Source organism: Oratosquilla oratoria, chromosome 2 (assembly GCF_046742065.1).
Source record: "Oratosquilla oratoria isolate Oo_2021 chromosome 2, ASM4674206v1, whole genome shotgun sequence".
NCBI lineage: Eukaryota > Metazoa > Arthropoda > Malacostraca > Stomatopoda > Squillidae > Oratosquilla > Oratosquilla oratoria.
Window position 1 is genome coordinate 37,181,479 of NC_134778.1, and position 21,546 is coordinate 37,203,024.

General features: G+C 38.4%; 1 protein-coding gene across 6 annotated transcripts in view; it reads right to left on the minus strand.

The window, feature by feature from the left end:
- Positions 1–21,546, minus strand: part of LOC143038369 (thioredoxin domain-containing protein 11-like) — a 222,998-nt gene that overhangs the window by 45,579 nt on the left and 155,873 nt on the right. For 4 of the 6 annotated variants that reach the window (XM_076207418.1, XM_076207429.1, XM_076207448.1 and 1 more), the window contains exon 11: positions 13,127–13,358. In XM_076207418.1, the coding sequence (XP_076063533.1) occupies positions 13,127–13,358 (232 nt within the window). Of the gene's footprint in view, positions 1–9,560; positions 9,592–12,131; positions 12,163–13,126; positions 13,359–21,546 lie in introns of all 6 variants that reach the window. The other 2 variants (XM_076207458.1, XM_076207467.1) reach the window with 2 other exon arrangements.

Here is a 21,546-nt window from a genome sequence, read left to right on the forward strand (position 1 = left end):
TGCCTATGTAGGCATCATCATACCAAAGTGGTTAATACTCACTTCCAAATTTTTGCCATCCCCTCCCCTTGTACATCTCATCACCTTACTTTTTCTCACATTTATCTTCAATTTCCTTCTTTCACAAACCTTCCCAAAATCCATCACTAACTTCCTTACTCCCTCCTCTGATCCTGCTATAAGCGCAGTGTCGTCAGCAAACAATAACTGGCTTATTTCCAATTTTTTCCATTTTCTCTAACCCCTGGCTCATTACCCTTACTACTTCTCACACCACCCTATCCATATATAAATTGAACAGCCATGATGACATGACACATCCCTGGCAAAGTCCTATCTTTACCTCAAGCTATGAACTTTCTCCATTTCTGATTCTAACACAGGCTCTACTTTCATGAAAACTCTTGACTGCTCTTAACAGCTTTCCTATCCCATACATCTACAATACCTCCCACAATGCCTTCCTGCCTACCTTGTCATATGCCTTTTCCAAATCCATAAAGGCCCAAAACACATTTTTATCTTTTCTTAAAGCTTTCTCATATATCTGCCTTACTGCAAAAACCTGATCCACGCAACCCCTACCTGTCCTAAACCCACACTGTTCCTCACCACTTACTCCCTCTGCTCCTCTCCTAATCCTCTCAATCAAAACCCATAAACCTTCCAAACTACACTCAACAAACTGATCCCTCTGAAACTACTACAGTCACACTTGTCCCTATGGATGAAAGGATGGCATGACATTTATATACATAATTTATAATATCAAGCTTGGGCACTTCAAACTGTCTGCCTGAGTTTATTTGTATTATATTTCTGAATTGATTCTACACCCACTTATCTGACTGCCCCTTATGCAGTTTTATTCCAAATATGTGAGGTTTTACTGTGTTTTTTCGAGGTATTCAGTTAGGTTTGATTAATATAGGTATTCCCAAATATTGGTTAGAATGACATAAAAATGTTGATATTGACTGAATGCATAATGAATCTGTGATGATATGTTATCATCTTTATTTACATGTCAGTAGTTTAAGGCCTTAATCCAAACCTTTTCCTTGTTCACCAAAGTACTCTCAATAAAAGTGGCCTTTAATTACTTGGATGAGGTAATGGTAAAGAAAATACTAGTCACACTGATAAGACCAAGAATGGAATACATAGTGACACTATGGACACCCATTACAAAAAAAGAATACAAGGAAAATAGAAAGAATCCAAAGAGCATTGACACAGATGGCCCCAACACTTTCAAAACTGACATATGACCAAAGATTGTCTAAACTGGAACTACCAACCCTGGAACAAAGAAGAGAAAGAGGTGATCTGTTGGTCATTTATAGAATTATGAAAGGCATGGAAGTCCTTGATAGAGAAGACTCATTAAATCAGGATAGAAGAAAAACAAGGGAACATGAAGAGTTACTCAAAAAGGACAATTATAGAGGAGATCTGGAGGGAAAAAAAAATCTTTCCACACAGAGTGATGATGTCTGGAACAATTTGGCCAAAATAATAGTGTGTGCAAACACCATACATGAATATAAGAACAAACTAGATGTTGCAAGAGACAAAGATGGGTCACCACAAGCATAGCTCCCCTTCCTGTATAATACAACTAGGTAAATACATGACTTGGTACTTGGCTGATCCAGATGTGCACAAATCTTGAGCATCTTTTCTTCTCTGTTCTATGTCATGAACTATGGGTTCATGCTATACTGACAATATATTGTAGTATAACTCATTCTACTTTGATATTTCTATATTTCATTATTTACTTCCAAGGTACAATAAGCACTTTCCTTACCCTTTTAGATGGGCCATTTACATTCACAATATTACATGAATGTTAGTTATGCAGAGAACTGGAGCATAATAGCTGTAACCAAACAGGTTTAGAACAGCAGATACATGTGGACTAATGTTATTGTCAGGAAATGGGAAAACAGGAACATGACATCAGCAACCATTGATTGCTGGGATTTACCTAATTTTAGGTAAATACCAGCAATTAAATAAATACCAGTGGTAGGATGGTAAACTTGCTAAAAGGTGCCAAATATAATTATTTTTGTTTAAGAATAATCAACAACTTACACAAAATCACTAATCAAAACCACTAATAAGAAAACCACTGAACATAAAGGTGTACTGTACTGGTATTATTTAGGTAGATTTTCAATATTATGCAGATGCAACCAAATACCCTTGCATCCCTGGTAAATGCAAGCCTGAATATTTTTTAGATGAGATGTTTGAGATACATGATAGGCATTCCAAGAACGAATAGAATAGGGTTAGAAATACAATTGTGATGCTGAGAACCAATGTGAGAAGAGGACTGTCAGATAGGTTAGACCAAAGTGTTTATGTGATTAGGGGATATTGAGGGAATGAGTAAGGAAAGACTATTATCAAAGAATGTGAAAAGCAGAAGTAGATGGAGTGAGCTTGAGAGGAAGACCAAGAATGAGGTGGACAGATGGAATGGAAGGCTTTGGATGCATATACAGTATCTGTCAAGCAGGGAACTGAGAATATTAAAGATTTGAGTAAATATTAGATGACTGTGAATGGATGAAAGGATGACATGACTCAAAGGGTTGTTTTCCTTGTCTGCTTTAGAAATAGTTTTAAATAGATGAGGAAGGGGGTTGCTATAGCAAAAATAATATGGAAGGTAGAGGTGGATGGCATGAACTTACAGGGAAGACTGAATGGGATTGATGAATGGGGTGAAGGAGGCCCAGGGTAAAAAGGGGAATATCTCTTCAACAGGGAAGAGTGGCAGCAAGAGATAGGTGTGAGTGGAAAATGGTTATGAAGGAATGACAAGACATGGCCAGTCTTCTCTAATTATAATTATTTGTGAGTAGGCAAAGAAGAAAGGTCACTATGTAATGAAGCAGTGATGGTAAACCAATTTCAGCTGTTGGACCCTGCTGTGGAGGTACCATCTTACTTCACTGCTTCTGATCCAGGTAGTGGGCTGAGGGCAGGGATGGCTCTTCATCCAGAAGGATGAGGGAAGGGTGGATCCATGCTTTGGTTGGCCACCTCCCTTATAAGGGGGAAGAGGCCTTTTGGTATATACATATGTATATGATTTTTATTCTTAGTTCTTTGGTATGTGGGCTCAAGGATAAATGGATATCAAAAGTGAGGCCTAATATCTTCTTTTTTTTTTTTAAATGGAAGGGTTTAGATTTTTTTTATTTATGGTTGTTTGGAATGAGCAATATCAATGATAACTTCTAAGATGAAGCTTCCATTCTATCATTTATGACCCATTAATTGATTATTCTTAGTAAAAATGGGTGTTTTTAGCTTCTATGTTGGTTATCTGTATCTATGAGTGCTTTGGTGTTGCGTTCTGGATTTGGTGTTCACATCACTTGCAAAGAAGTAAACTAGCACAGGTGAGAGAATTGCTCCTTAGGGGACTCCATTGTAGTCTTTTTGTCAAGAAATTTGGTTATTTCTGGGTAACTGAATTTTCTGCCTGCTAAGAAGTTAGCAATTTTGTTGTTGTTGTGAATATTAGTATTCATGATTTTTTTTTTTCTCTTTTTTTTTTACAGCAAATGTCTGTAAACTTGATCAAATTCCTTGTTTATCTTCTGCTACCATAACCATTCTTTCTATTGATGGATCCTTGTTCAATCCTTTCAGCACTTGTGAGGAGATGTTTGTGAACAGGGTGCTGGTGGATTGACTCTCCCTAAATCTATGTTGGTTTGGGGAGGTAGGTAGTTTAGTTGCAATTCTGTCAGCCACTAATCTTTCCATTAGCTTGGATATGGTGGATAGTAATGAGATTGGTCTGTAAGATACTGGGTTTTCAGGTGGTTTGTTTGATTTTGAAGACAAATTTGTTTGAAGAGGAATGGGGGTGTTTCAAAGTGGGAGTGCAAGGTGTGCAAAGATGGTATGTGGAACAAGAAGGATGGGAAGGAATAGAAGGAAGGGTAGTGAATGGTGAGATGGTGAAGTGAAGAAGGTTGTAGAAGAGAAGCGAGCATTCGGGGACTGGTTGCGAAGTAGGATGAGAGAAACATTTGAGAAGTACAAAGACAAAAGAAAAGAAGCAGAACATAAGACATAGGAGGCAAAAAGGAGAGCAGATGTAAAATAGTGAAGTAGTGTGAGAGCAAATACGATTCTAGGACTGACTGCACAATCTTTTGACTTCAAAAGTCCATCTCTCATTAACAAGCCATATAAATCATTAGTTCATCCACATTTGGAATATGATGTTTCTGTATAGTCACTGAATCTCATTAAAGACAATGACAGATTGGAAAAAGTACAATGACGAGCCACAAAACTGATTCTAAATATCACAAAAATAAATCATACGAAAATTGACTAAAACATATGAATCTGTTTTCCCTAAAAAAAGTGTAGACTCAAAAGTGATACAGGTCTTTAAGATTCTAAAGGGAATTGACATCTAAAGTGACAAAATTTTTGCACTGAATGAGATTCTGACAAGAAATAATGGTCTCAAACTGTCAGGAAATAGATTTACTTTGGAAGTGGGTGGAAACAACTTCACCATGTAGTTAATGAATGGAATAAACTTCCTGCAGAGGCAGTGCAATGTAGTTTAGATTGAAGCTTTAAGATTCGTTTAGATAAACATCTAAGCAAAATGCTGTAATGCCTACCATTTATTTGTCTGCTATTATTTGTCTGTTTGTTTATTATTTCCTTGATTATCATTTATCATTATTTATGTAAATTTATTATTTACTATTTACCTGTTTACTTATTACTTAACTTTACCTATCTATTTATTTACTAATTTCATTCATTATTATTTACATTATAATCTTTATTTATCATAATTATAATTTTTTTTCATCTGACCAAATTATTGACCAAAAGGTCTCCTGTCAGCATGCTCCTCTCTTGTAATAAAAAGATGTTTTGGAAGGAAGTTAATAGAAGGGGAGGCAAGTCAAGTGGAGAAGAAAAGGTAAAAGTTGCAGATTGAGAGATGTTAACAGAAGAGGAGCCAGTAACAGGAAGATGGGCAGAGTATTTTAGGGAGATGTTAAATGTGTAGAAGGATAGGGAGTGGTGGTAGCAGTGGGAGGTGCTAAGAATATGACGGTAATGGGAGAGGAGAATGGAATAATTTCTTTTAGTATGTTCCATTTCTCTTCCATCTTTGTTTCTTCATTTAAGAAGTTTTCCCAATTTGCATTTTTGAAAGTTTTTTCCAAGTTTCTCAAACTCTGTGTCTTTTTGTACATTAGTCTTCCTTTTCTATGTTTCTCATTTCTTCTCAAGTCCATTTGTTCTTTTAGTTCAAACTCTATTAGTAAGTGGTCACTCTTCCCAATTGGGGAATTCTGTCCACAATTTCATGCTCTGATGTAAATATTAAATCTAGTCTTAATGGTTCCTCATTGTTTCTGTATTTGGTATTTTCCTTTACCTATTGAGTCATTGTGTATTCAATGGTCATATCCAGTAGTATGTTTCCACAGAGGTCTTCCCCACCCTTCACTGTCATTTCTTCCCAACATATTTCTTTTGAGTTAAAGTCACCCATAATTACTATATTTCCTCCTTTCAGTAAATCAGTTAGTACATTCTTTGTGTCTTCCAACAGTTTGGAATGATCACTCTCTGTCCAAGACTGTGTTTTGGGGGGTACATACATTACTACAAATTTTCTACTTTTCATGTCACTGTTTTCAACTTTCATCATAATCAATTCCACATTGTTTTTTCCTTCTATTATCTTGGTAAATTTAACCCTTTCTTAGTCATAAATATTACTCCACCCTGTTCTTCCTATCTATTTTTCATCTAATGGTTGCACAGACCTTGTCCCACAGGAAATATCAGAACATTTATCAAGGCTGGATGTCAGAAAATCACATGGCCCGGACGGTATTGCAAATTGGATTCTAAAGGAGTGCAAAGAAGAACTAACAGACAAAATACACATCTTAATAAACAGCTCACTCAAAGAAGGAAAGATACCCGAGGACTGGAAAAACGCTAACATTGTACCAATACACAAAGGAGGAAACAAAGAAGAACCCACCAACTATAGGCCAGTATCACTAACAAGCACCATAGCCAAAATTTGTGAGAAAATAATCAAGAATAGATGGGTAAAACATCTGGAAGACAATGACATATTAAACCCAAGACAATTCGGATTCAGACAAGGAAGATCATGCTCCACAAACTTAATATGCTTTTACTCAAGACTAATAGACATAGTGCAAGAAAGAAATGGATGGGCTGATTGTGCATTCCTAGACTTGCAAAAAGCCTTTGACAAAGTACCACACAGAAAACTACTAAAAAAACTGGAACACATAGGAGGAATACAGGGAAACCTACTAAAATGGATAGAGGACTTTCTGACTGGTAGAAAGATGAGAGTAGTGCTCAGAGAAAAATATTCAGACTGGAAAGAGGTGATCAGTGGAGTACCGCAAGGATCTGTGCTGGCACCAATAATGTTTGCTATCTATATGAATGACATGGATGAGGACGTGAACTGCTACATGAGCTTCTTTGCCGATGACGCCAAACTGCTAAGGAAAATAGAAACTGATGAGGACTGTGAAGCACTGCAAGAAGACCTAAATAGGGTATGGAACTGGAGTCAGAAATGGGAAGTGGACTTTAATACTAAGAAGTGTAGCATAATGGAGTTTGGAAAAAGCAAAAACAGAATATCAGGAAAATATACAATTGGAACCAAAGAAGTAAAGAAAGTAGGATCCGAAAAAGATTTGGGAGTAATTATCACGAACGACTTGTCCTATGATATACAGATTAACAAAATTGTCGGGGAGACTTACAACTTGCTAAGATCAATAAAAGTGGCGTTTACATACTTGGACGAAGACATGATGAAAAAAATATTGGTTACATTGATAAGGCCTAGATTAGAGTATGCAGCGACATTGTGGTCCCCCAGTACCAAAAAGAATATAAAGAAAATAGAAAGAATCCAAAGAGCAGCTACAAAAATGGCACCTGCACTTGCAAACCTATCATACGAAGAGAGATTGGCTAAACTGGAGTTACCGACACTGGAGCAAAGAAGAGAGAGAGGTGACCTATTGACCATCTACAGAATCATGAAAGGCACAGAGGTACTCGATAGTGAGAGCTTACTTAACTGGGACAAAAGAAACACAAGAGGACATGGAAAGAAAATAAAAAAACATAGCTATAGAAGAGAACTGAAGAAAAACAGTTTTCCTCATAGAGTTTTGGACACTTGGAACAAACTGGACAATGAAATAGTATGCGCAAAAACCATTCATTAGTTTAAAAACAAACTAGACACTGCAAGATACAAAGGCGGGACAACACGAGCATAGCTCCCCTTCCCGCAAAATACAACTAGTTAAATACAACTAGGTAAATACAGTGTTTGGTGGTAGAGGATCTTTTAATTTCGTTTCTACAATTCCCATTACATCTGGTTTTTCTAATGCCAGACAGTCATTTAATTTGTTCAGTCCTGAAACAATTCTATGTTGGTATAAGCTATTTTTAATTTTTTCCTTTTTCATCCTTTTTATTACATATATATATATATATATATATATTATATATATATAAACCTTTTTCTCAGCCTCAGATCCAGTACTCAAGAAACATGTTCCTCTTTAATATTATAAACTAAAATGTACTTCTTTTTATCCACTATGTCCCTGTCCAAATTTCCTTATTTCTTAATTACTTTGATCACAGTTTCTTTGGCATTTTCCTTTACTTGTTCTACTATTTTTTTGAAAGATAATTTTTTTTTTCTTGTTCCACTTTCCATTGTTTTTTTTTTATCTCTTGGAGATCAGTCTCATTGATTGTCTCTTCCATTTTCTCAGTCACTGCCTGTATTTGCTCCTTCATTTCTTTTTTTAAGGCCTCATTCTTATTTATATCCTCATTTTTTCTTCTTTCATTCTCACCACTGATCACATTCAGTTTCTTTTTCAGTTCAAGTTCCCTGTTGGTCTTTTCATTACCTTTTTTTTAATTAACCTATTTCTCTGTACATCGCCCTGTGCTCACTTTTCAATTAAATTATTTCATCTAACAAATCATTAAACTCCCTGTTTCTCAAAATATTTTTATACCTAGGCTCTCTATCCATTTCTACCCCTCTTCCAAAAATTCCACCTTCTCTTGCAAAACCAGAAAAAGGATGGTTCTCAAACCTTTGGTACGATTTGGGGGTTTCATTCAAACATATTCGTTTGGAAATTACTCTCAGTGGCGATTCCACCCTACTCACGTCCAGACATCTCTTTGCCAGTTCGTTTTTCCATGTTTCACTATTATTTTCTTCCATTTTTAAGTAATCAGCACTAAATTGTACAAAGATAACTCCATTTCGGTCACTCGAGATTCACAATTCCCTTCTTGTTTGTAAACACTAGTGCCGTTCCAAAATTTTTAGCGATAAAGCACTGCCTAGCACAATGGAGCTCTTTCCAGACGTCTGACTCTGACCGTTGTGTGTGTGTGTATTTACCTAGTTGTATTTTGCAGGAAAAGAGTTGTGCTCGTAGTGACCCACTATTGTATCTTTCCGCATCCAGTTTTTTCTTAAAGTCATGTATAGTTTTAGCACTCACTGTTTCCTCTTTCAGTTTGTTCCAGATATCTATCACTCTGTGTGGACAGCTATTCTTTTTCAGTTCTCTTCTGTAACTGTCCTTAAGTTTCTTCTCGTGTCCTCTTATATTTCTTTTGTTCCATATTAGTAAGTCATCTCAATCAAGAATTTCCATGCTTTTCATAATTCTGTAGATGATTAGCAAATCACCTCTTTCTCTTCTTTGTTCTAGGGTTGGTAGATTTAGTTTATCCAATCTTTGTTCGTATGTCAAATTGCAAAGTGTTGGTGTCATCTTTGTCATTGCTCTTTGAATTCTTTCTAGTTTAAGTTTTTTTTTTGGAACTAGGTGTCCATAGTGACACTGCGTATTCCAATTTTGGTCTTATCAGTGTAACTAGTATTTTCTTTACCATTTCTTCATCCATGTAATCAAAGGCTACTTTCAATGATCTTAATAAGTTGAAAGTTTCTCTGACTAATTTGTTGACATGTTTGTCTGGTGTCATGTCATTTGAGATAGTTACTCCTAGGTCCCTTTCCGAGTTTACTTTTTTTCCTTTGTACCACTGTGTCTGTGTGTGTGAGCTGGATCCATGGTCTGTTTGGGTGAGGTCTACAGGCCTTACGTAGGAGCTAGGGCAGAAATGGTGATGAGGATGGAGGTGGGGGCATGGGCATGGGTGGCAGGATTCTTGAATGATGTAAGTTTTCATTTAGTAAGTGTGGGACTGATTTAAGAATTCATCCCATGTTAACTGACACTCAACAGTATTCCAAAAGCTACAAAAGGAAGATATTTTGGTCATCTAAATAACTATGACTCTAATCTAAATTACAAAACCTTATCTTGCTTTACCCTAATGATACAATATCAACTAGAAGGAGCAAAGCAGTTAATGAAATGAGCAGTAAACAAAACCATGAGCCAGAATCCTGGTCTTACCTCCAGCATGTGGTTAGTTACATGACCTTGGCTGGAATGAGAGCCAAAAACAAGATTGCTCAGGTCAAACACGGAACTCATATAGCCACCAGGAGTAGCAAAACACAAAAAGAAAATGCACTTAAGTTCTCTTTCTAATAGAAAACTTGAGAAAAAGTATATCAGTACTTTTTTCTTGGCTGTTTTTCTAAACACCTTTCACAAAAAAACAGAAATAAGAAAAAGTGAAAGGAAAAACTAGCAAAATACATGAAAAGATTCAGCTACCAGAGATCTTTCCTAAACTATGTATGCTTCTAAAAGGATAACTACTTCTAAAATGCTCAATAATATACAATGATATATGACATAAATGACAAGCAATGTAGTAGAAGCACAGCCCTGTCTATGCATAACAATGTAATCATGCTAAAAGCTCCTCTGTAGAGGCTGCTAAATACACATATGCAAACACTATACAATGCATTTCAAACAATTACACACTCTCTTGCTCACTAGTTGTTACCTATATTCATTAAGTTTCCAGTTTGAGATCCCATCAGGTCATGAAGGTTTTCTCACATTGATGATCCCAAAAGATTGAGCACCTCCCTCACTTTTACATTTATATCTTCTAAACCTAAATTCTTGCTCATGATTTTCCTCTAAAAATCTGTTCTCCTTTATGAAGATGGATTAAATTCTCTAATTCATTATTTCTGCTTGAGCTAAGGCCTCCTCAAAGACCTCACCACCCATTATTTGCTTGGTAATCATTTCCTTGTGATTCAATCTACCATTGATAAACCTGTAAAAGTTTTGATTGATCTCTGCATTTATCTAGACCATCCCTTTCAAAATTTATTTCCTCCTCCCTATAGATTTTTGTAGAGTTGTTTCTAGCTTGTTTGTAGGCTTCTTCTGTTTTACTACTGCTTCTTCTCATTCTTCATTTTGCCAAAGCCATGTCCCTGGCATTTTTGCTATTTCACACCTTTTGCTAAGCTTATCTTGTTTCTGCTTCTTCCTTCTACTAATATTTGGCACATGTTTGCTCACTCACAGGTTGTAAATGTCAAGAAAGACTTCCCATTTCTTCATTATTCCAGTAATACTCATGAATTCCTCTCAGTCTGTTTATTCAAAGAATTTCTTCAAGTCTGAATTGTCTGCCCTCCCAAAATAGCCTTGCCTATGTGATTCATTCTTTAGCTGTTTTTCCTCATCTGCCAGCTGAAATTCAATTGTTCTATGATCACTTTTTCCTATGAAGCAAAGGTAGTTCAACGAGCTAATAATGTCTGTCTCTTTGGTGAGTAGTAGATCTAATTTTGTGGGAATATCATCTCCTTTTACCAGAGTCACTTCCTTTACCCACTGGGTCTTTGTGTTTTCCACTGCTATTCCTCTAGAAATATGCCTTGTCACTTGCTTCCCACTCCTCCCAGTCAACCACACTGCAATTAAAATCCCCGTATATTGATCCTTTTTTAATAGTTTTCTTTATGAGGAGAGTTGTGTCCAACAACATTCCTTAATATTCAGCTTCAATCCAAGCTCCTCTTGGGGTGGACATATGCCAACATGAAGCCTCTTCTACTCTGCCCTTTAGTTTTATTTTTCAGGCGGATTGCTTCAGTCTTGCCTTCACTCAGATTTGCTTCTTCCAACTTTATGTCATTTCCCATAGCAACCATTACCCAACCACCTATCTTGTCCTCTATGTCTCTTTTCCAGGTGGTGTTTCTATTATTCCCCAGCTGTAGTTAAAAATCTTTTGGGAGTTTGGTCTCTATCAAGTACAAAATATCAGGTTTGTTTACCTTCAAATAATCATTTCTCTCTAACCTGGACAATAGTAAACCATCTACATTAGCATAGGCTACTTTCAATTTCCTTGTAGTGTAGTAAGCAATACTGCCTTCCTGGTGTATATGTGTGCATGCATGGTTTCTGGCAGAGGCCCAAGATTTCTAAAAACTTCAATTGTATTTCTTACACCTGTTCACACATGGAGAGCTGTTAACCAGTGATATCCTGCTACTATTTTCAGCTGGTGACACAGAAACATCTCCACACCAATACAGAACTGACAACACTCCAAGATTTCTTTTCAGTGTGGGCTCATGGATCACTGCAGCTACTGTGGGGCTGTTGTGCTGTGAGTTTTCCACTCAGTGAAACTCAAGGCAAAAATCACTGTCATTATTTTTCACCAAACATTTGGTTTATAGGTTTGTCTTGACTATTACTGAGAATGACACTTGGAGACAGTTACCCAATCTGGAAGTTGTGGGGTAAATTCCTTTTAGGGCATCTTTTCTAGCCCTTCCCTTTGTTGGGTGAGTAAGGCAGATCCTAAAAAGGGCTGCTTAGTCACAGGTGGCTATCACCTCAATCTCTGCACAGATTAACATTCTATTTCACACTACAGCTTCCAGGGATTAATGTTCTTTGCCCATCACCACTAAGCCTCACCAATGGATGGAAAGTGAACTTCTCATGGAGTCTTAGGGTTAATAAAGAAAAGTTTGAAGGCAAAAAGGAGGGTAAGTATGAGTTGAAAGGAACCACTGGTGACTCAGTCATTACCTTAGCACTGACTTCCCTGGCAGGAGTCAATCTGAGAGAGGAGAGCATAATCACTGCAGTGATTTCATCATACAATAAAAAAGTACACTCACAACAGCCTCCAACTCCCAATCATACAATAAGGGATCTGTCAGCTATGCAAAGTTAGACAAGTTTGAAAACTGTAACTCTTCAAAGAAAATGTCCTCAGCAAAACATTCTAGAATAAAATAATCATGCTGATAACTTGTACATTTTACCCAAGCAAATATTCACTTTCATTAATGTAGCTTTTGTTTATGACTTACTTCCACAACAGGCAAATAACCACAGCTATGACAACATAAAAAGGAATTGTTGCTAGTTCTACAGAATAATTTCCACTCCTTCAGCTACTACTATTGGCACAAGATTCCTTTATTCAAAAAAATTCATCAATAGGTTCAGATGCTACACATAACCATTTTACTAATGTAATTACCGACAAAACTTGAAGACAAACATACAGTTAATACTATTTGTTTTGCTTATAACAAAATCTAAAACTAATTTTTCTGCATATCTAAATAGCTTTGCTACATGTGGAAGTACTAAAGCCATCATAAAACCATTAGTAATATATCTATTTATTCAAACTATGCTGAGCCTCTCTACAGTAAATTTATTAGATAGTTTGTTTCATCTTCAGATTTCAGTTAAGTAAATAATACAAAGACTCCAACAGCTAATAAAACTTCTATTCTGACCCAGGCAGTAGGCATGGATTAGGTATAGCCCTTCATCCACATGGAACTAAGGAAACAAATGGGTGGTGGGTGGGTGTGGAATGGGTATGGGATGGGTGGATGCCTTGGCTGGCTACCTCCTCTATAAGGGGGGAAGAGACATTTTGGTATAGACTGATAATGAACCTCTGACATGTTATAATGAATAGACCATAGCACTGCAGCACTGACTTCTACTACATCCCTTTTTTGAGTAATAATTCAGAGAAAGGACAAATCCAATTCACTCACCTATCCAGCTGTCCTCTTGTGTACCGAAGTATAAAGTCCACTAGAGTCTTTCGTGATAAAGCTGTGTTCATAATGAAATGAACCTGCTGCTGCACGTCAACAATAACAGCAGCAGTGTTACCAGGTCCACCACCCTCACTCAGATTGACACCCAAGCGTAAAGCAACATCACTGTGGTGAATCGAATCAATGGCGATGAAGGTCAGTGAGTGGTTCGTTTTGCAACCTAAACCTGTGACAAGATATGTTCAAAATTATAAAAGTTTATCTCCAATCTCAACAACTAAATATAGCACTACTGTGACATGTTTTACATATATACATATACAAATATACCAAAAGGTCCCTCCATCTTACAAGAAGGGTGGCCAAGTCAAATCATACACCCACCCTACATCCATCCAAAAACACATTCACTGACCCTCCCATCTCAGCTCCTCATAGGTACAGGGTCATCCCTGTTCCTTACCACAAAGCATGGGTTGGAGGCAATACAGCAAGACAGAGAACTTCCACAGCAGGGCCCAACAGTCAAGGCTGGTTCACTCCACATCTTCATAAATGGTGACTAACCCCTTGATCATAAACTCAAGAAATAGACATAGCAGACAAGAAGAAATAACTTTAGGCTACGCCATTTCTTCATCTATTTATAGCCACTCTCAATTCACACCTATTTTTTGCCTTCTCTCTACCCTGCTCAACATTGCATCCATTGCTCCCATCAGCCCATGCATATATTCACCTTATTCTTGGTCTTCCCTTAATATTCCTTCCATCCACTTTTGCTTCCCACACTTTTCATAAGAACATAAGAATGAAGGAGACTGCAAGAGACCATAAGGCCTATACTAGGCAGCTCCATATCCATCACCACCTGTCATCCCCATCCAGAAAGTTGTCTAATCATTTCTTAAAACAACGGATAGTTTCAGCACTTACTACGTAGTTACTAAGTTTATCCCGTTCGTCAACCACCATATTTGTAAACCAATTCTTGCCTATTTCCTTTTTAAATCTAAATTTGTCCAGTTTAAACCATTACTGCAAGTCCTGCCCTGTTGTTTTAGTTAATATAATGACCTTGTTTGCATCACCCTTGTTAAAGCCTTTGATCCACTTGAACACTTTTATTAGATCACCCCGCACTCTGTGTCTTTCCAGAGAGTGTAAGTTAAGGTGCCTAAGCCTCTCTTCATAAGGTAAATTTCTGAGTCCATGTATCATTTTGGTCATTCTTCTCAGTACTGATTCTAGTGAATTGATGTCCATTCTGTAGGACGGAGACCAAAACTGTACCGCATAGTCAAGGATGGGTCTAACTATCGCTAGATAGAATTTAACCGCTTCCCTCCGGGGCACATCGCACGTCTGGCAGCATTAGCTGCCCGACGTGCGATGTTGTGTCATAATAATCGCATTATAAGAAATAAAGTCAGTGCTCAATTGTCCGTTCTCTTTCACCCGTGTATTTTGATAAACATAGAAAACTGATGAAGCCAGTTTAGAGAGAATGAAAATTACGTAGGTACAACTACAATAAATATAATCAAGATGGCGACTTCGGCATCAGCGAATACCCACTTGCTCCTTATGCCGCCTATGTAGGCGGCACCGTATGGAAGTGGTTAATAATTACCTCTGCACTTCTATTCATTACCGTCCTAGCAATGAAACCTAATGCTCTGTTAGCTTTATTCCTGGCGCTAATGCACTGTTTCCTGATTTTAAGGTCCGGACTCACTAAAACTCTCAAGTCTCTCTTGCACTCAGTTTTCTCTAAAAGCATGTTATCTAAGCTGTATCTGTTTTCGGGGTTGTGTAGCCCTACGTTTAACACGCTACACTTAGAGATATTGAAGTTCATTTGCCATTTCACCAACCATGTGAACAATTTGTTAAAATCATCCTGCAGAATTTCTGCATCATCTCCTGACCTAATTAGGCGTCCTATTTCAGTGTCATCTTCAAACTTAATAACATCACTATTTATCCTGTCATCTAAGTCGTTTATGTACATAATGAACAACAAGGGACCCAAAACCGAGCCCTGGGGGACCCCACTAGTAACATTGCCCCACCTAGATTTTACTCCATTTATGGTGACCTGCTGTTTTCTGTTACTAATCCAAGCTCTAATCCATTCTAACACTTTTCCTCCTATGCCATGGGCTTTGATTTTATTAAGTAGTCTTTGGTATGGCATCTTTTTGAACGGTTTGTTAAAGACAAGGTAAATAACATCGTAATTGTCATGGTTATCTGATGCCTTATATACTTTAGTGTAAAAGGATAGAAGATTAGTCACACATGACTTGCCCTTGGGGAAACCATGCTGTGAATCACAAATTAAATTATGTCTTTTGATGTGTTCTCTGAGTCTATTTACTGTTACTGATTCAAGCATTTTTCCTATAACCGATATCAAACTGATTGGCCTGTAGTTGCATATAGACGATCTATCTCCCTTCTTAAAAACAGGAACAACATTAGCCTGCCTCCAAGCGGTAGGCACAAAACCAGTGTCTACTGATTTATTAAATATTTCAGTTAACTGGTCACAGAATTCAAATTTACACTCCTTAAGCATTCTCGGAAATTTTTTGTCTGGACCCAGGGATTTTGTACATTTAAGTCTTTCAATCTGCTTGACTACTTCTACTTTACTAATGCTGATATTAGATAGACTACTTTCTTCATCCCCTCTGAAAATTGGATCGCAGTCAGGTACTTTATCTAACCTCTCATTAGTAAACACCAATAGAAAATAATTGTTAAACTCCTCACTCATTTTTTCCTCCGATTCTATCATGACATTTTCATCGTTTTTAATTGGTCCTATTCTTTCTTTATTTTTTGTTCTATAGAGATGAAAGAAACCCTTTGGGTTGGATCTTGCTTGACTAGCAACCTTAATTTCATAATTACGTTTCACTGCATGTGTATTCTTTTTAACCAGCTTTGCCATTTCGTTATATTTTGATCTAAGGTGTGTTTCCCCATTTTTTATTTTTACATAAAGTCCTCTTTTCATTCCGATCTCATGTTTCAATCTGTCCGTCATCCATTTGGGAGTATTACTATTTTTCCGTATTGACTTCAGGGGGATAAATGTATTTTGTGCATTAATAATTAAATCAGTTAGATTGCTATACATTTCATCCAAATCGCTGACCTGTGTTGAGCCCTTGCCCCCAAATGACCTGACCCAAGGTATGCATATTACCCTCCATGACCGAACCCCTGGTCATGACCTGACCTCCGGTCACGCACCGAGACTCGACAATGTCCGAAACATCCGCATGACATTTCATATTCAATTTCAAATAGGTTTTTATATCATCAAAGTTTGCTCTCCTGAAGTCTGGTACTTGATCATTATTCATGCTAGTCTTTATCCACTCATTTTATTTCCATTTGCCCAAACCATCCTAGCACTCTTACCTGCCAGCTCTTTCCATCTCTGTTCCCTGCCTCCCCTCCACATTTCTTATTATATCCATTCTTGTAACACCTTTGATACTTCTTTAACACTTCATCACAAGTATATTTAGGCTCTTCCTTTCTATTTCAAGTTTCAACTCTCTACTCCACAGAGTGCTAAAGACATAATCACTCCCTTGTACACTCTTCTAATCTAAATTAATCCCATCATACCCATTTCTCATGAAAATTCAGAGAAGGAAAATCCTCCATAACCAACCTGTAAAGCTGCAACTCAAGAGTAATGTGCTCAATGAGACAGATGGTGGACTGTGTACATCTTTCTCAAAGTTTGCTAGATATTTTTAGTTAATTTTGTGCCATTTTATATCAATAAATAAAATTAAGTTATATCTTACTGGTTTCGGGTTTTACCGGCACTCGTATTTACGTAAATTCACATCATCATATTTTCTTTTATTCTAAAATAGCTGGCAAAATTGCTGAAAGCTAGAATAGCATCTAAAGTGAATGTAGGTTAGGAAAACTTTCATAGGCTAAGAAAATTTGCTTTAGACATGGTCCTGATGCTACAGTTAAAAAAATCTGTTTAAAAACATTACCATATTACAACCTTAAAAACTCATTTTGGTATAAAATTTAAGATTTTTGTTAGATTTTTTTTTTCTTTCTTTTTTTTTTTTTACTCCATCAACATTCCGCCCCCTTGCATGTGCCGCCCGGGGCGGACCACCCTTCCTGCCCCTCCTTTGCTATGCCACTGACCCTGACTGTTCAATTTATACATGGATGGGGTGGTGCGAGAGGTGAATGCAAGGGTAGTGGGTCAGGGGTTGGAAATAATTAAAGAAAATGGAGAAAAGTGGGAGCTGAGCCAGCTGTTGTTTACTGACAACACTGTGCTTGTAGCAGGATCAGAGGAGGGATTGAGGGAAGTTAGTGACAGAATTTGGGAAAGTGTGTGAAAGGAGGAATTTGAAGATAAATATGGATAAAAGTAAGGTGATGAGATGTACAAGGAGAGAACGTGGCAGCAGACTGGAAGTGAGTATTAAAGGAGAGAGACTGGAGGATGTGGATATTTTTAGATACTTGGGTGAGAATATGGCAGGAAAGGGAGGAGTGGAGGTAGAGGTAGAATGTAGATTGAGAGAAGCGAGTAAATGCTTTGGGGGATTAAAAAGTGTAATGAGAAATAGACATTTGGGAATGAATGTTAAGAGGAGATTGTATGAAGGAATGATTGTGCCGACAGCACTGTATGGGGCAGAAACATGGAACATATAGAGGAAGAGAGGAGCTTGAATGTGTTTTGAGATGAGGTGTCTGAGAAGTATGGTAGGGGTTACTAGACTGGATAGAGTGAGAAATGAGGAGGTGAGGAGGAGAACAGGGGTGGATAGGGAGTTGGGAGATAGGGTGAATGAAGACTATTGGGATGGTTTGGACATATGGAAAGAATGAGTGAAGAAAGATTAGTAAAAGAGGTGTGGAAGGCAGATGTGGAGGGAGAGAACATGAGGGGGCAACCTAGGGTGAGATGGATGGATGGGGTAAAAGGGGCTTTGGGGAAGAAGGGAATGTCTGTTGAGGAAGGATGGGAGAGGACAGAAGACAGGTGAATGGAGAATGTTTGTATATGGATGATGCTGTGATGCATGAGGTGGAATGGGTAGGGGATGGGGGGTGAGGGAGTATGTGTGAGAAAAATTTGACACAGCCTGAAGGGATTTCTCCCAGTTTTCTCCTTTTCTGCATGAGATGGAGAGGGGGGTCCCCAATTTAATGAAGTGGCCTTGCTCTGGATGTGCTGTCTTACGACACTGCTTTTGACCCAGGGCAATGGGCAAGATGCAGGGATGACCCATCATCCAGGAGGTGCCAAGATGAGAGGGTGGGAAGAGGGTGGAGGGGAGTGGAGTGTGATAGGAATGGAACAGGTGGGAGTGGTTTATATGCCTTTATTTTTTGGCTACCTCCCTTATAAGGGGGAAAAAATCCTTTGGTATATGTATGTAGAAGAGACTGTGTTAGAATTACCCACTTCCATACGGCGACGCCTACATAGGCGGCATGAGGAGCAAGTGGGTACTCGATGATGCCGACATCGCCATCTTGATTATATTTATTGTAGTCGTACCTACGTAATTTCCACTCTCTAAACTGGCTTCATCAGCTTTCTATGGTTATCAAAATACACGGGTGAAAGAGAACGAATGATTGAGCACTGACTTTATTTTTCATCATGCGATTATTATGACGCAACATCGCACGTCGGGCAGCTAATGCTGACAGACGTGTGATGTGCCCCAGAGTGAAGAGGTTAAAAATGGAGAGAGTGAATGGTTTGAGGTAAAGGTGGGACTTCACCAGGGATCTGTTATGTTACCTTGCTGTTCATTTTATATGTGGATGGGGTGATGTGAGAGGTAAATGCAAGGGTAATGGGTCGGGGACTGGAGATGGTTAAAGAAAATGGAAAAAAGTGGGAGATAAGACAATTATTGTTTACTGACAACACTGCACTTGTGGCAGGATCAGAGAGGGGATTAAGGAAGTTAGTGACTGAGTTTGGGAAGGTGTGTGAAAGAAGGAACTTGAAGAAAAATGTGGGTAAAAGTAAGGTGATGAGATGTACAAGGAGAGAAAGTGACAGCACATTGGAAGTGAGTATTAAGGGAGAGAGGCTGAAGGAAGTGGATAGCTTTAGATAGTTGGGTGCAAATGTGGCAGAATAGGGAAGAGTGAAGGTGGAGGTAGAATGTAGATTGTGAGAAGCAAGTAAATGCTTCGGGGATTAAAAAGTGTAATGAGAAATAGACATTTGGGAATGGATACTAAGAGGAGATTGTATGGAGTGAGTGTGTTGACAGCATTGTATAGGGCAGAGAAACAGACCATAGAGAAGAAGAGAGGAGTATTTTGAATGCGTTTGAGATGAGATTCCAGAGAAGTATGGTAGGGGTTACTAGGCTAGATGTAGTGAGAAATGAGGAGGTGAGGAGGAGAGCAGATGTGGAAAGGGAGTTGTTGTTGTTGTTGTCGTTCCCTAGACTGTCTGTCCGAGCAGTCCCGTCTCCCCAAGGAAGGCCACAGCCGAAACTGGGTTTTCCCACAAATCCTTTATAGAGTGTATGTTGTGTTGTTTGCGTGCATGATTGTGTATAATGCAGTCTTCCATTATGTGTTGTATGGTATGGGGTGAAGTGTTACATCCTGGGCAGCTGTTCACAACACGGTCGTCCAGCCTCTTCTGGTAGCTTAGAAGTGCTGGGTGGTGACCGCATCGCAGTCTGGCCAAGTGGACTCTGTCCTTACGTGGGAGAGAGGATTCAGAAGGGTGGATATCAGGGGGTCTGGCATGCAGCAGTGTGTTGTCTTTCAGTGTGTTAATGGAGCGGTGAGTGATATGATTATGAATATGTTTCCGGAGGCTGGTATTTGGTGGTTGTGGAGGAAGAGAAGAGAGTATCTGTGTGATACAGGTCTTTGGGTGTTGTTTTAATGTTTCTTGGTGTGTGTGGGTGTTCTGCTATGTAGTGTAGCGGGTGTGATGTGTTTGTGGTGGCTGCAGCAAGTGTTTGTGTGCCTCTCATGTCGAGGTGGTCCTTGACTTTGAGGACTTTTGTTTCATGGTGTAAATGGTCTGTAGGTGATGTATTTGTGCAGCCTGTAATTGTTTTTAGGGCTTTGTTTTGTATGATTTGAAGGGTGTTGTGGTGTGTCTCACTGAGATTAGGAGCCCATGCAGGACTCGCATAATTCATCACTGAGCGTATGCATTGTTTGTATATTGTTATATTAGTTTCTTTGTTTTGTCCAAATGTTGTTCCAGTGATTGACTTAAGTGCATTAAGTCTAGGTGTGCATTTGTTTTTTATGTTTGTGAGGTGTTGTTTGAAAGACATGGATGTATCGTATGTTACACCAAGAATTTTCGGTGTGTTTGTGTGTGGTATTAGAGTGTTGTTGATGTAGAGATGAGGTATGTATTTGTGTTCTTTTGTCCAGTTGGTGAGAAGTGTTGCTGTAGATTTGGTTGGAGCTATTTTGAGTCTGTTTGTGATGAACCATGTGTTGAGTGTGTCAAGGTAAGGCTGGATTATTTCTGCAGCTTTGTCTGTGTTACGATGTGTGCATGTGATTGTTATGTCGTCTGCATAGGAAGAGATTTGTATTTCTGAGGTGTCTGGCGTGGGTAAGTCATGCATGTATAGATTAAATAATGTGGGGGATAGAACTGAGCCCTGTGGTACTCCGTTCTTAATGTTTCTGATGTGTGATGATTGGCCATTATATGACACATGAGCATTCCTGCCTGCCAGATAATTGGCCAGCCATCTTTTGGTGTTATTGTGCATGTCTGTGTTATATATTTTATTTGTTAGGTTGTGGCGGGGGATAGCATCAAAAGCTTTACTAATGTCCAATGTTATAAGAAGTGTTCTGTGGTGGGGCCTATCTGAATTGATGCCATCTAAAATTCTTTGTGTGAGGTTTGTCAGAAGAGTGTTTGTGGAGTGTAGTGGCCTAAAACCGTGTTGTGAGTCAGCAAGGGGAATATATGGTGTGACAAGTTGAAGTATTAGGCGTTCAATGACTTTAGAGGGGGTGCAGAGAAGTGTGATTGGGCGGTGCGATGTTGGGATTGTTGGGTCTTTGTTCGGTTTTGGAATGGTGATTATTTTACCATGCTTCCAGATGTCGGGTATAGTGTTGTGTGAATAGCTGTAGTTTGCAATGTTTGTGAGTGCGTGTATACCTTGTGGTCCAATGTGTTTTAGGTGGTTGTTACTTATATTATCAGGGCCACAGGCAGATGAGTGCTTGAGACTATTTATTATGAGTTTTGTCTGACTGGAAAGGGAGTTGGGAGATAGGGTTGATGAAAGAGTATTGGGATAGTTTGAACACATGGAATGAATGAGTGAAAAAAGGTTAGTAAAAGAAGTGTAGAAGGCAAAGGTGGAAGGAGT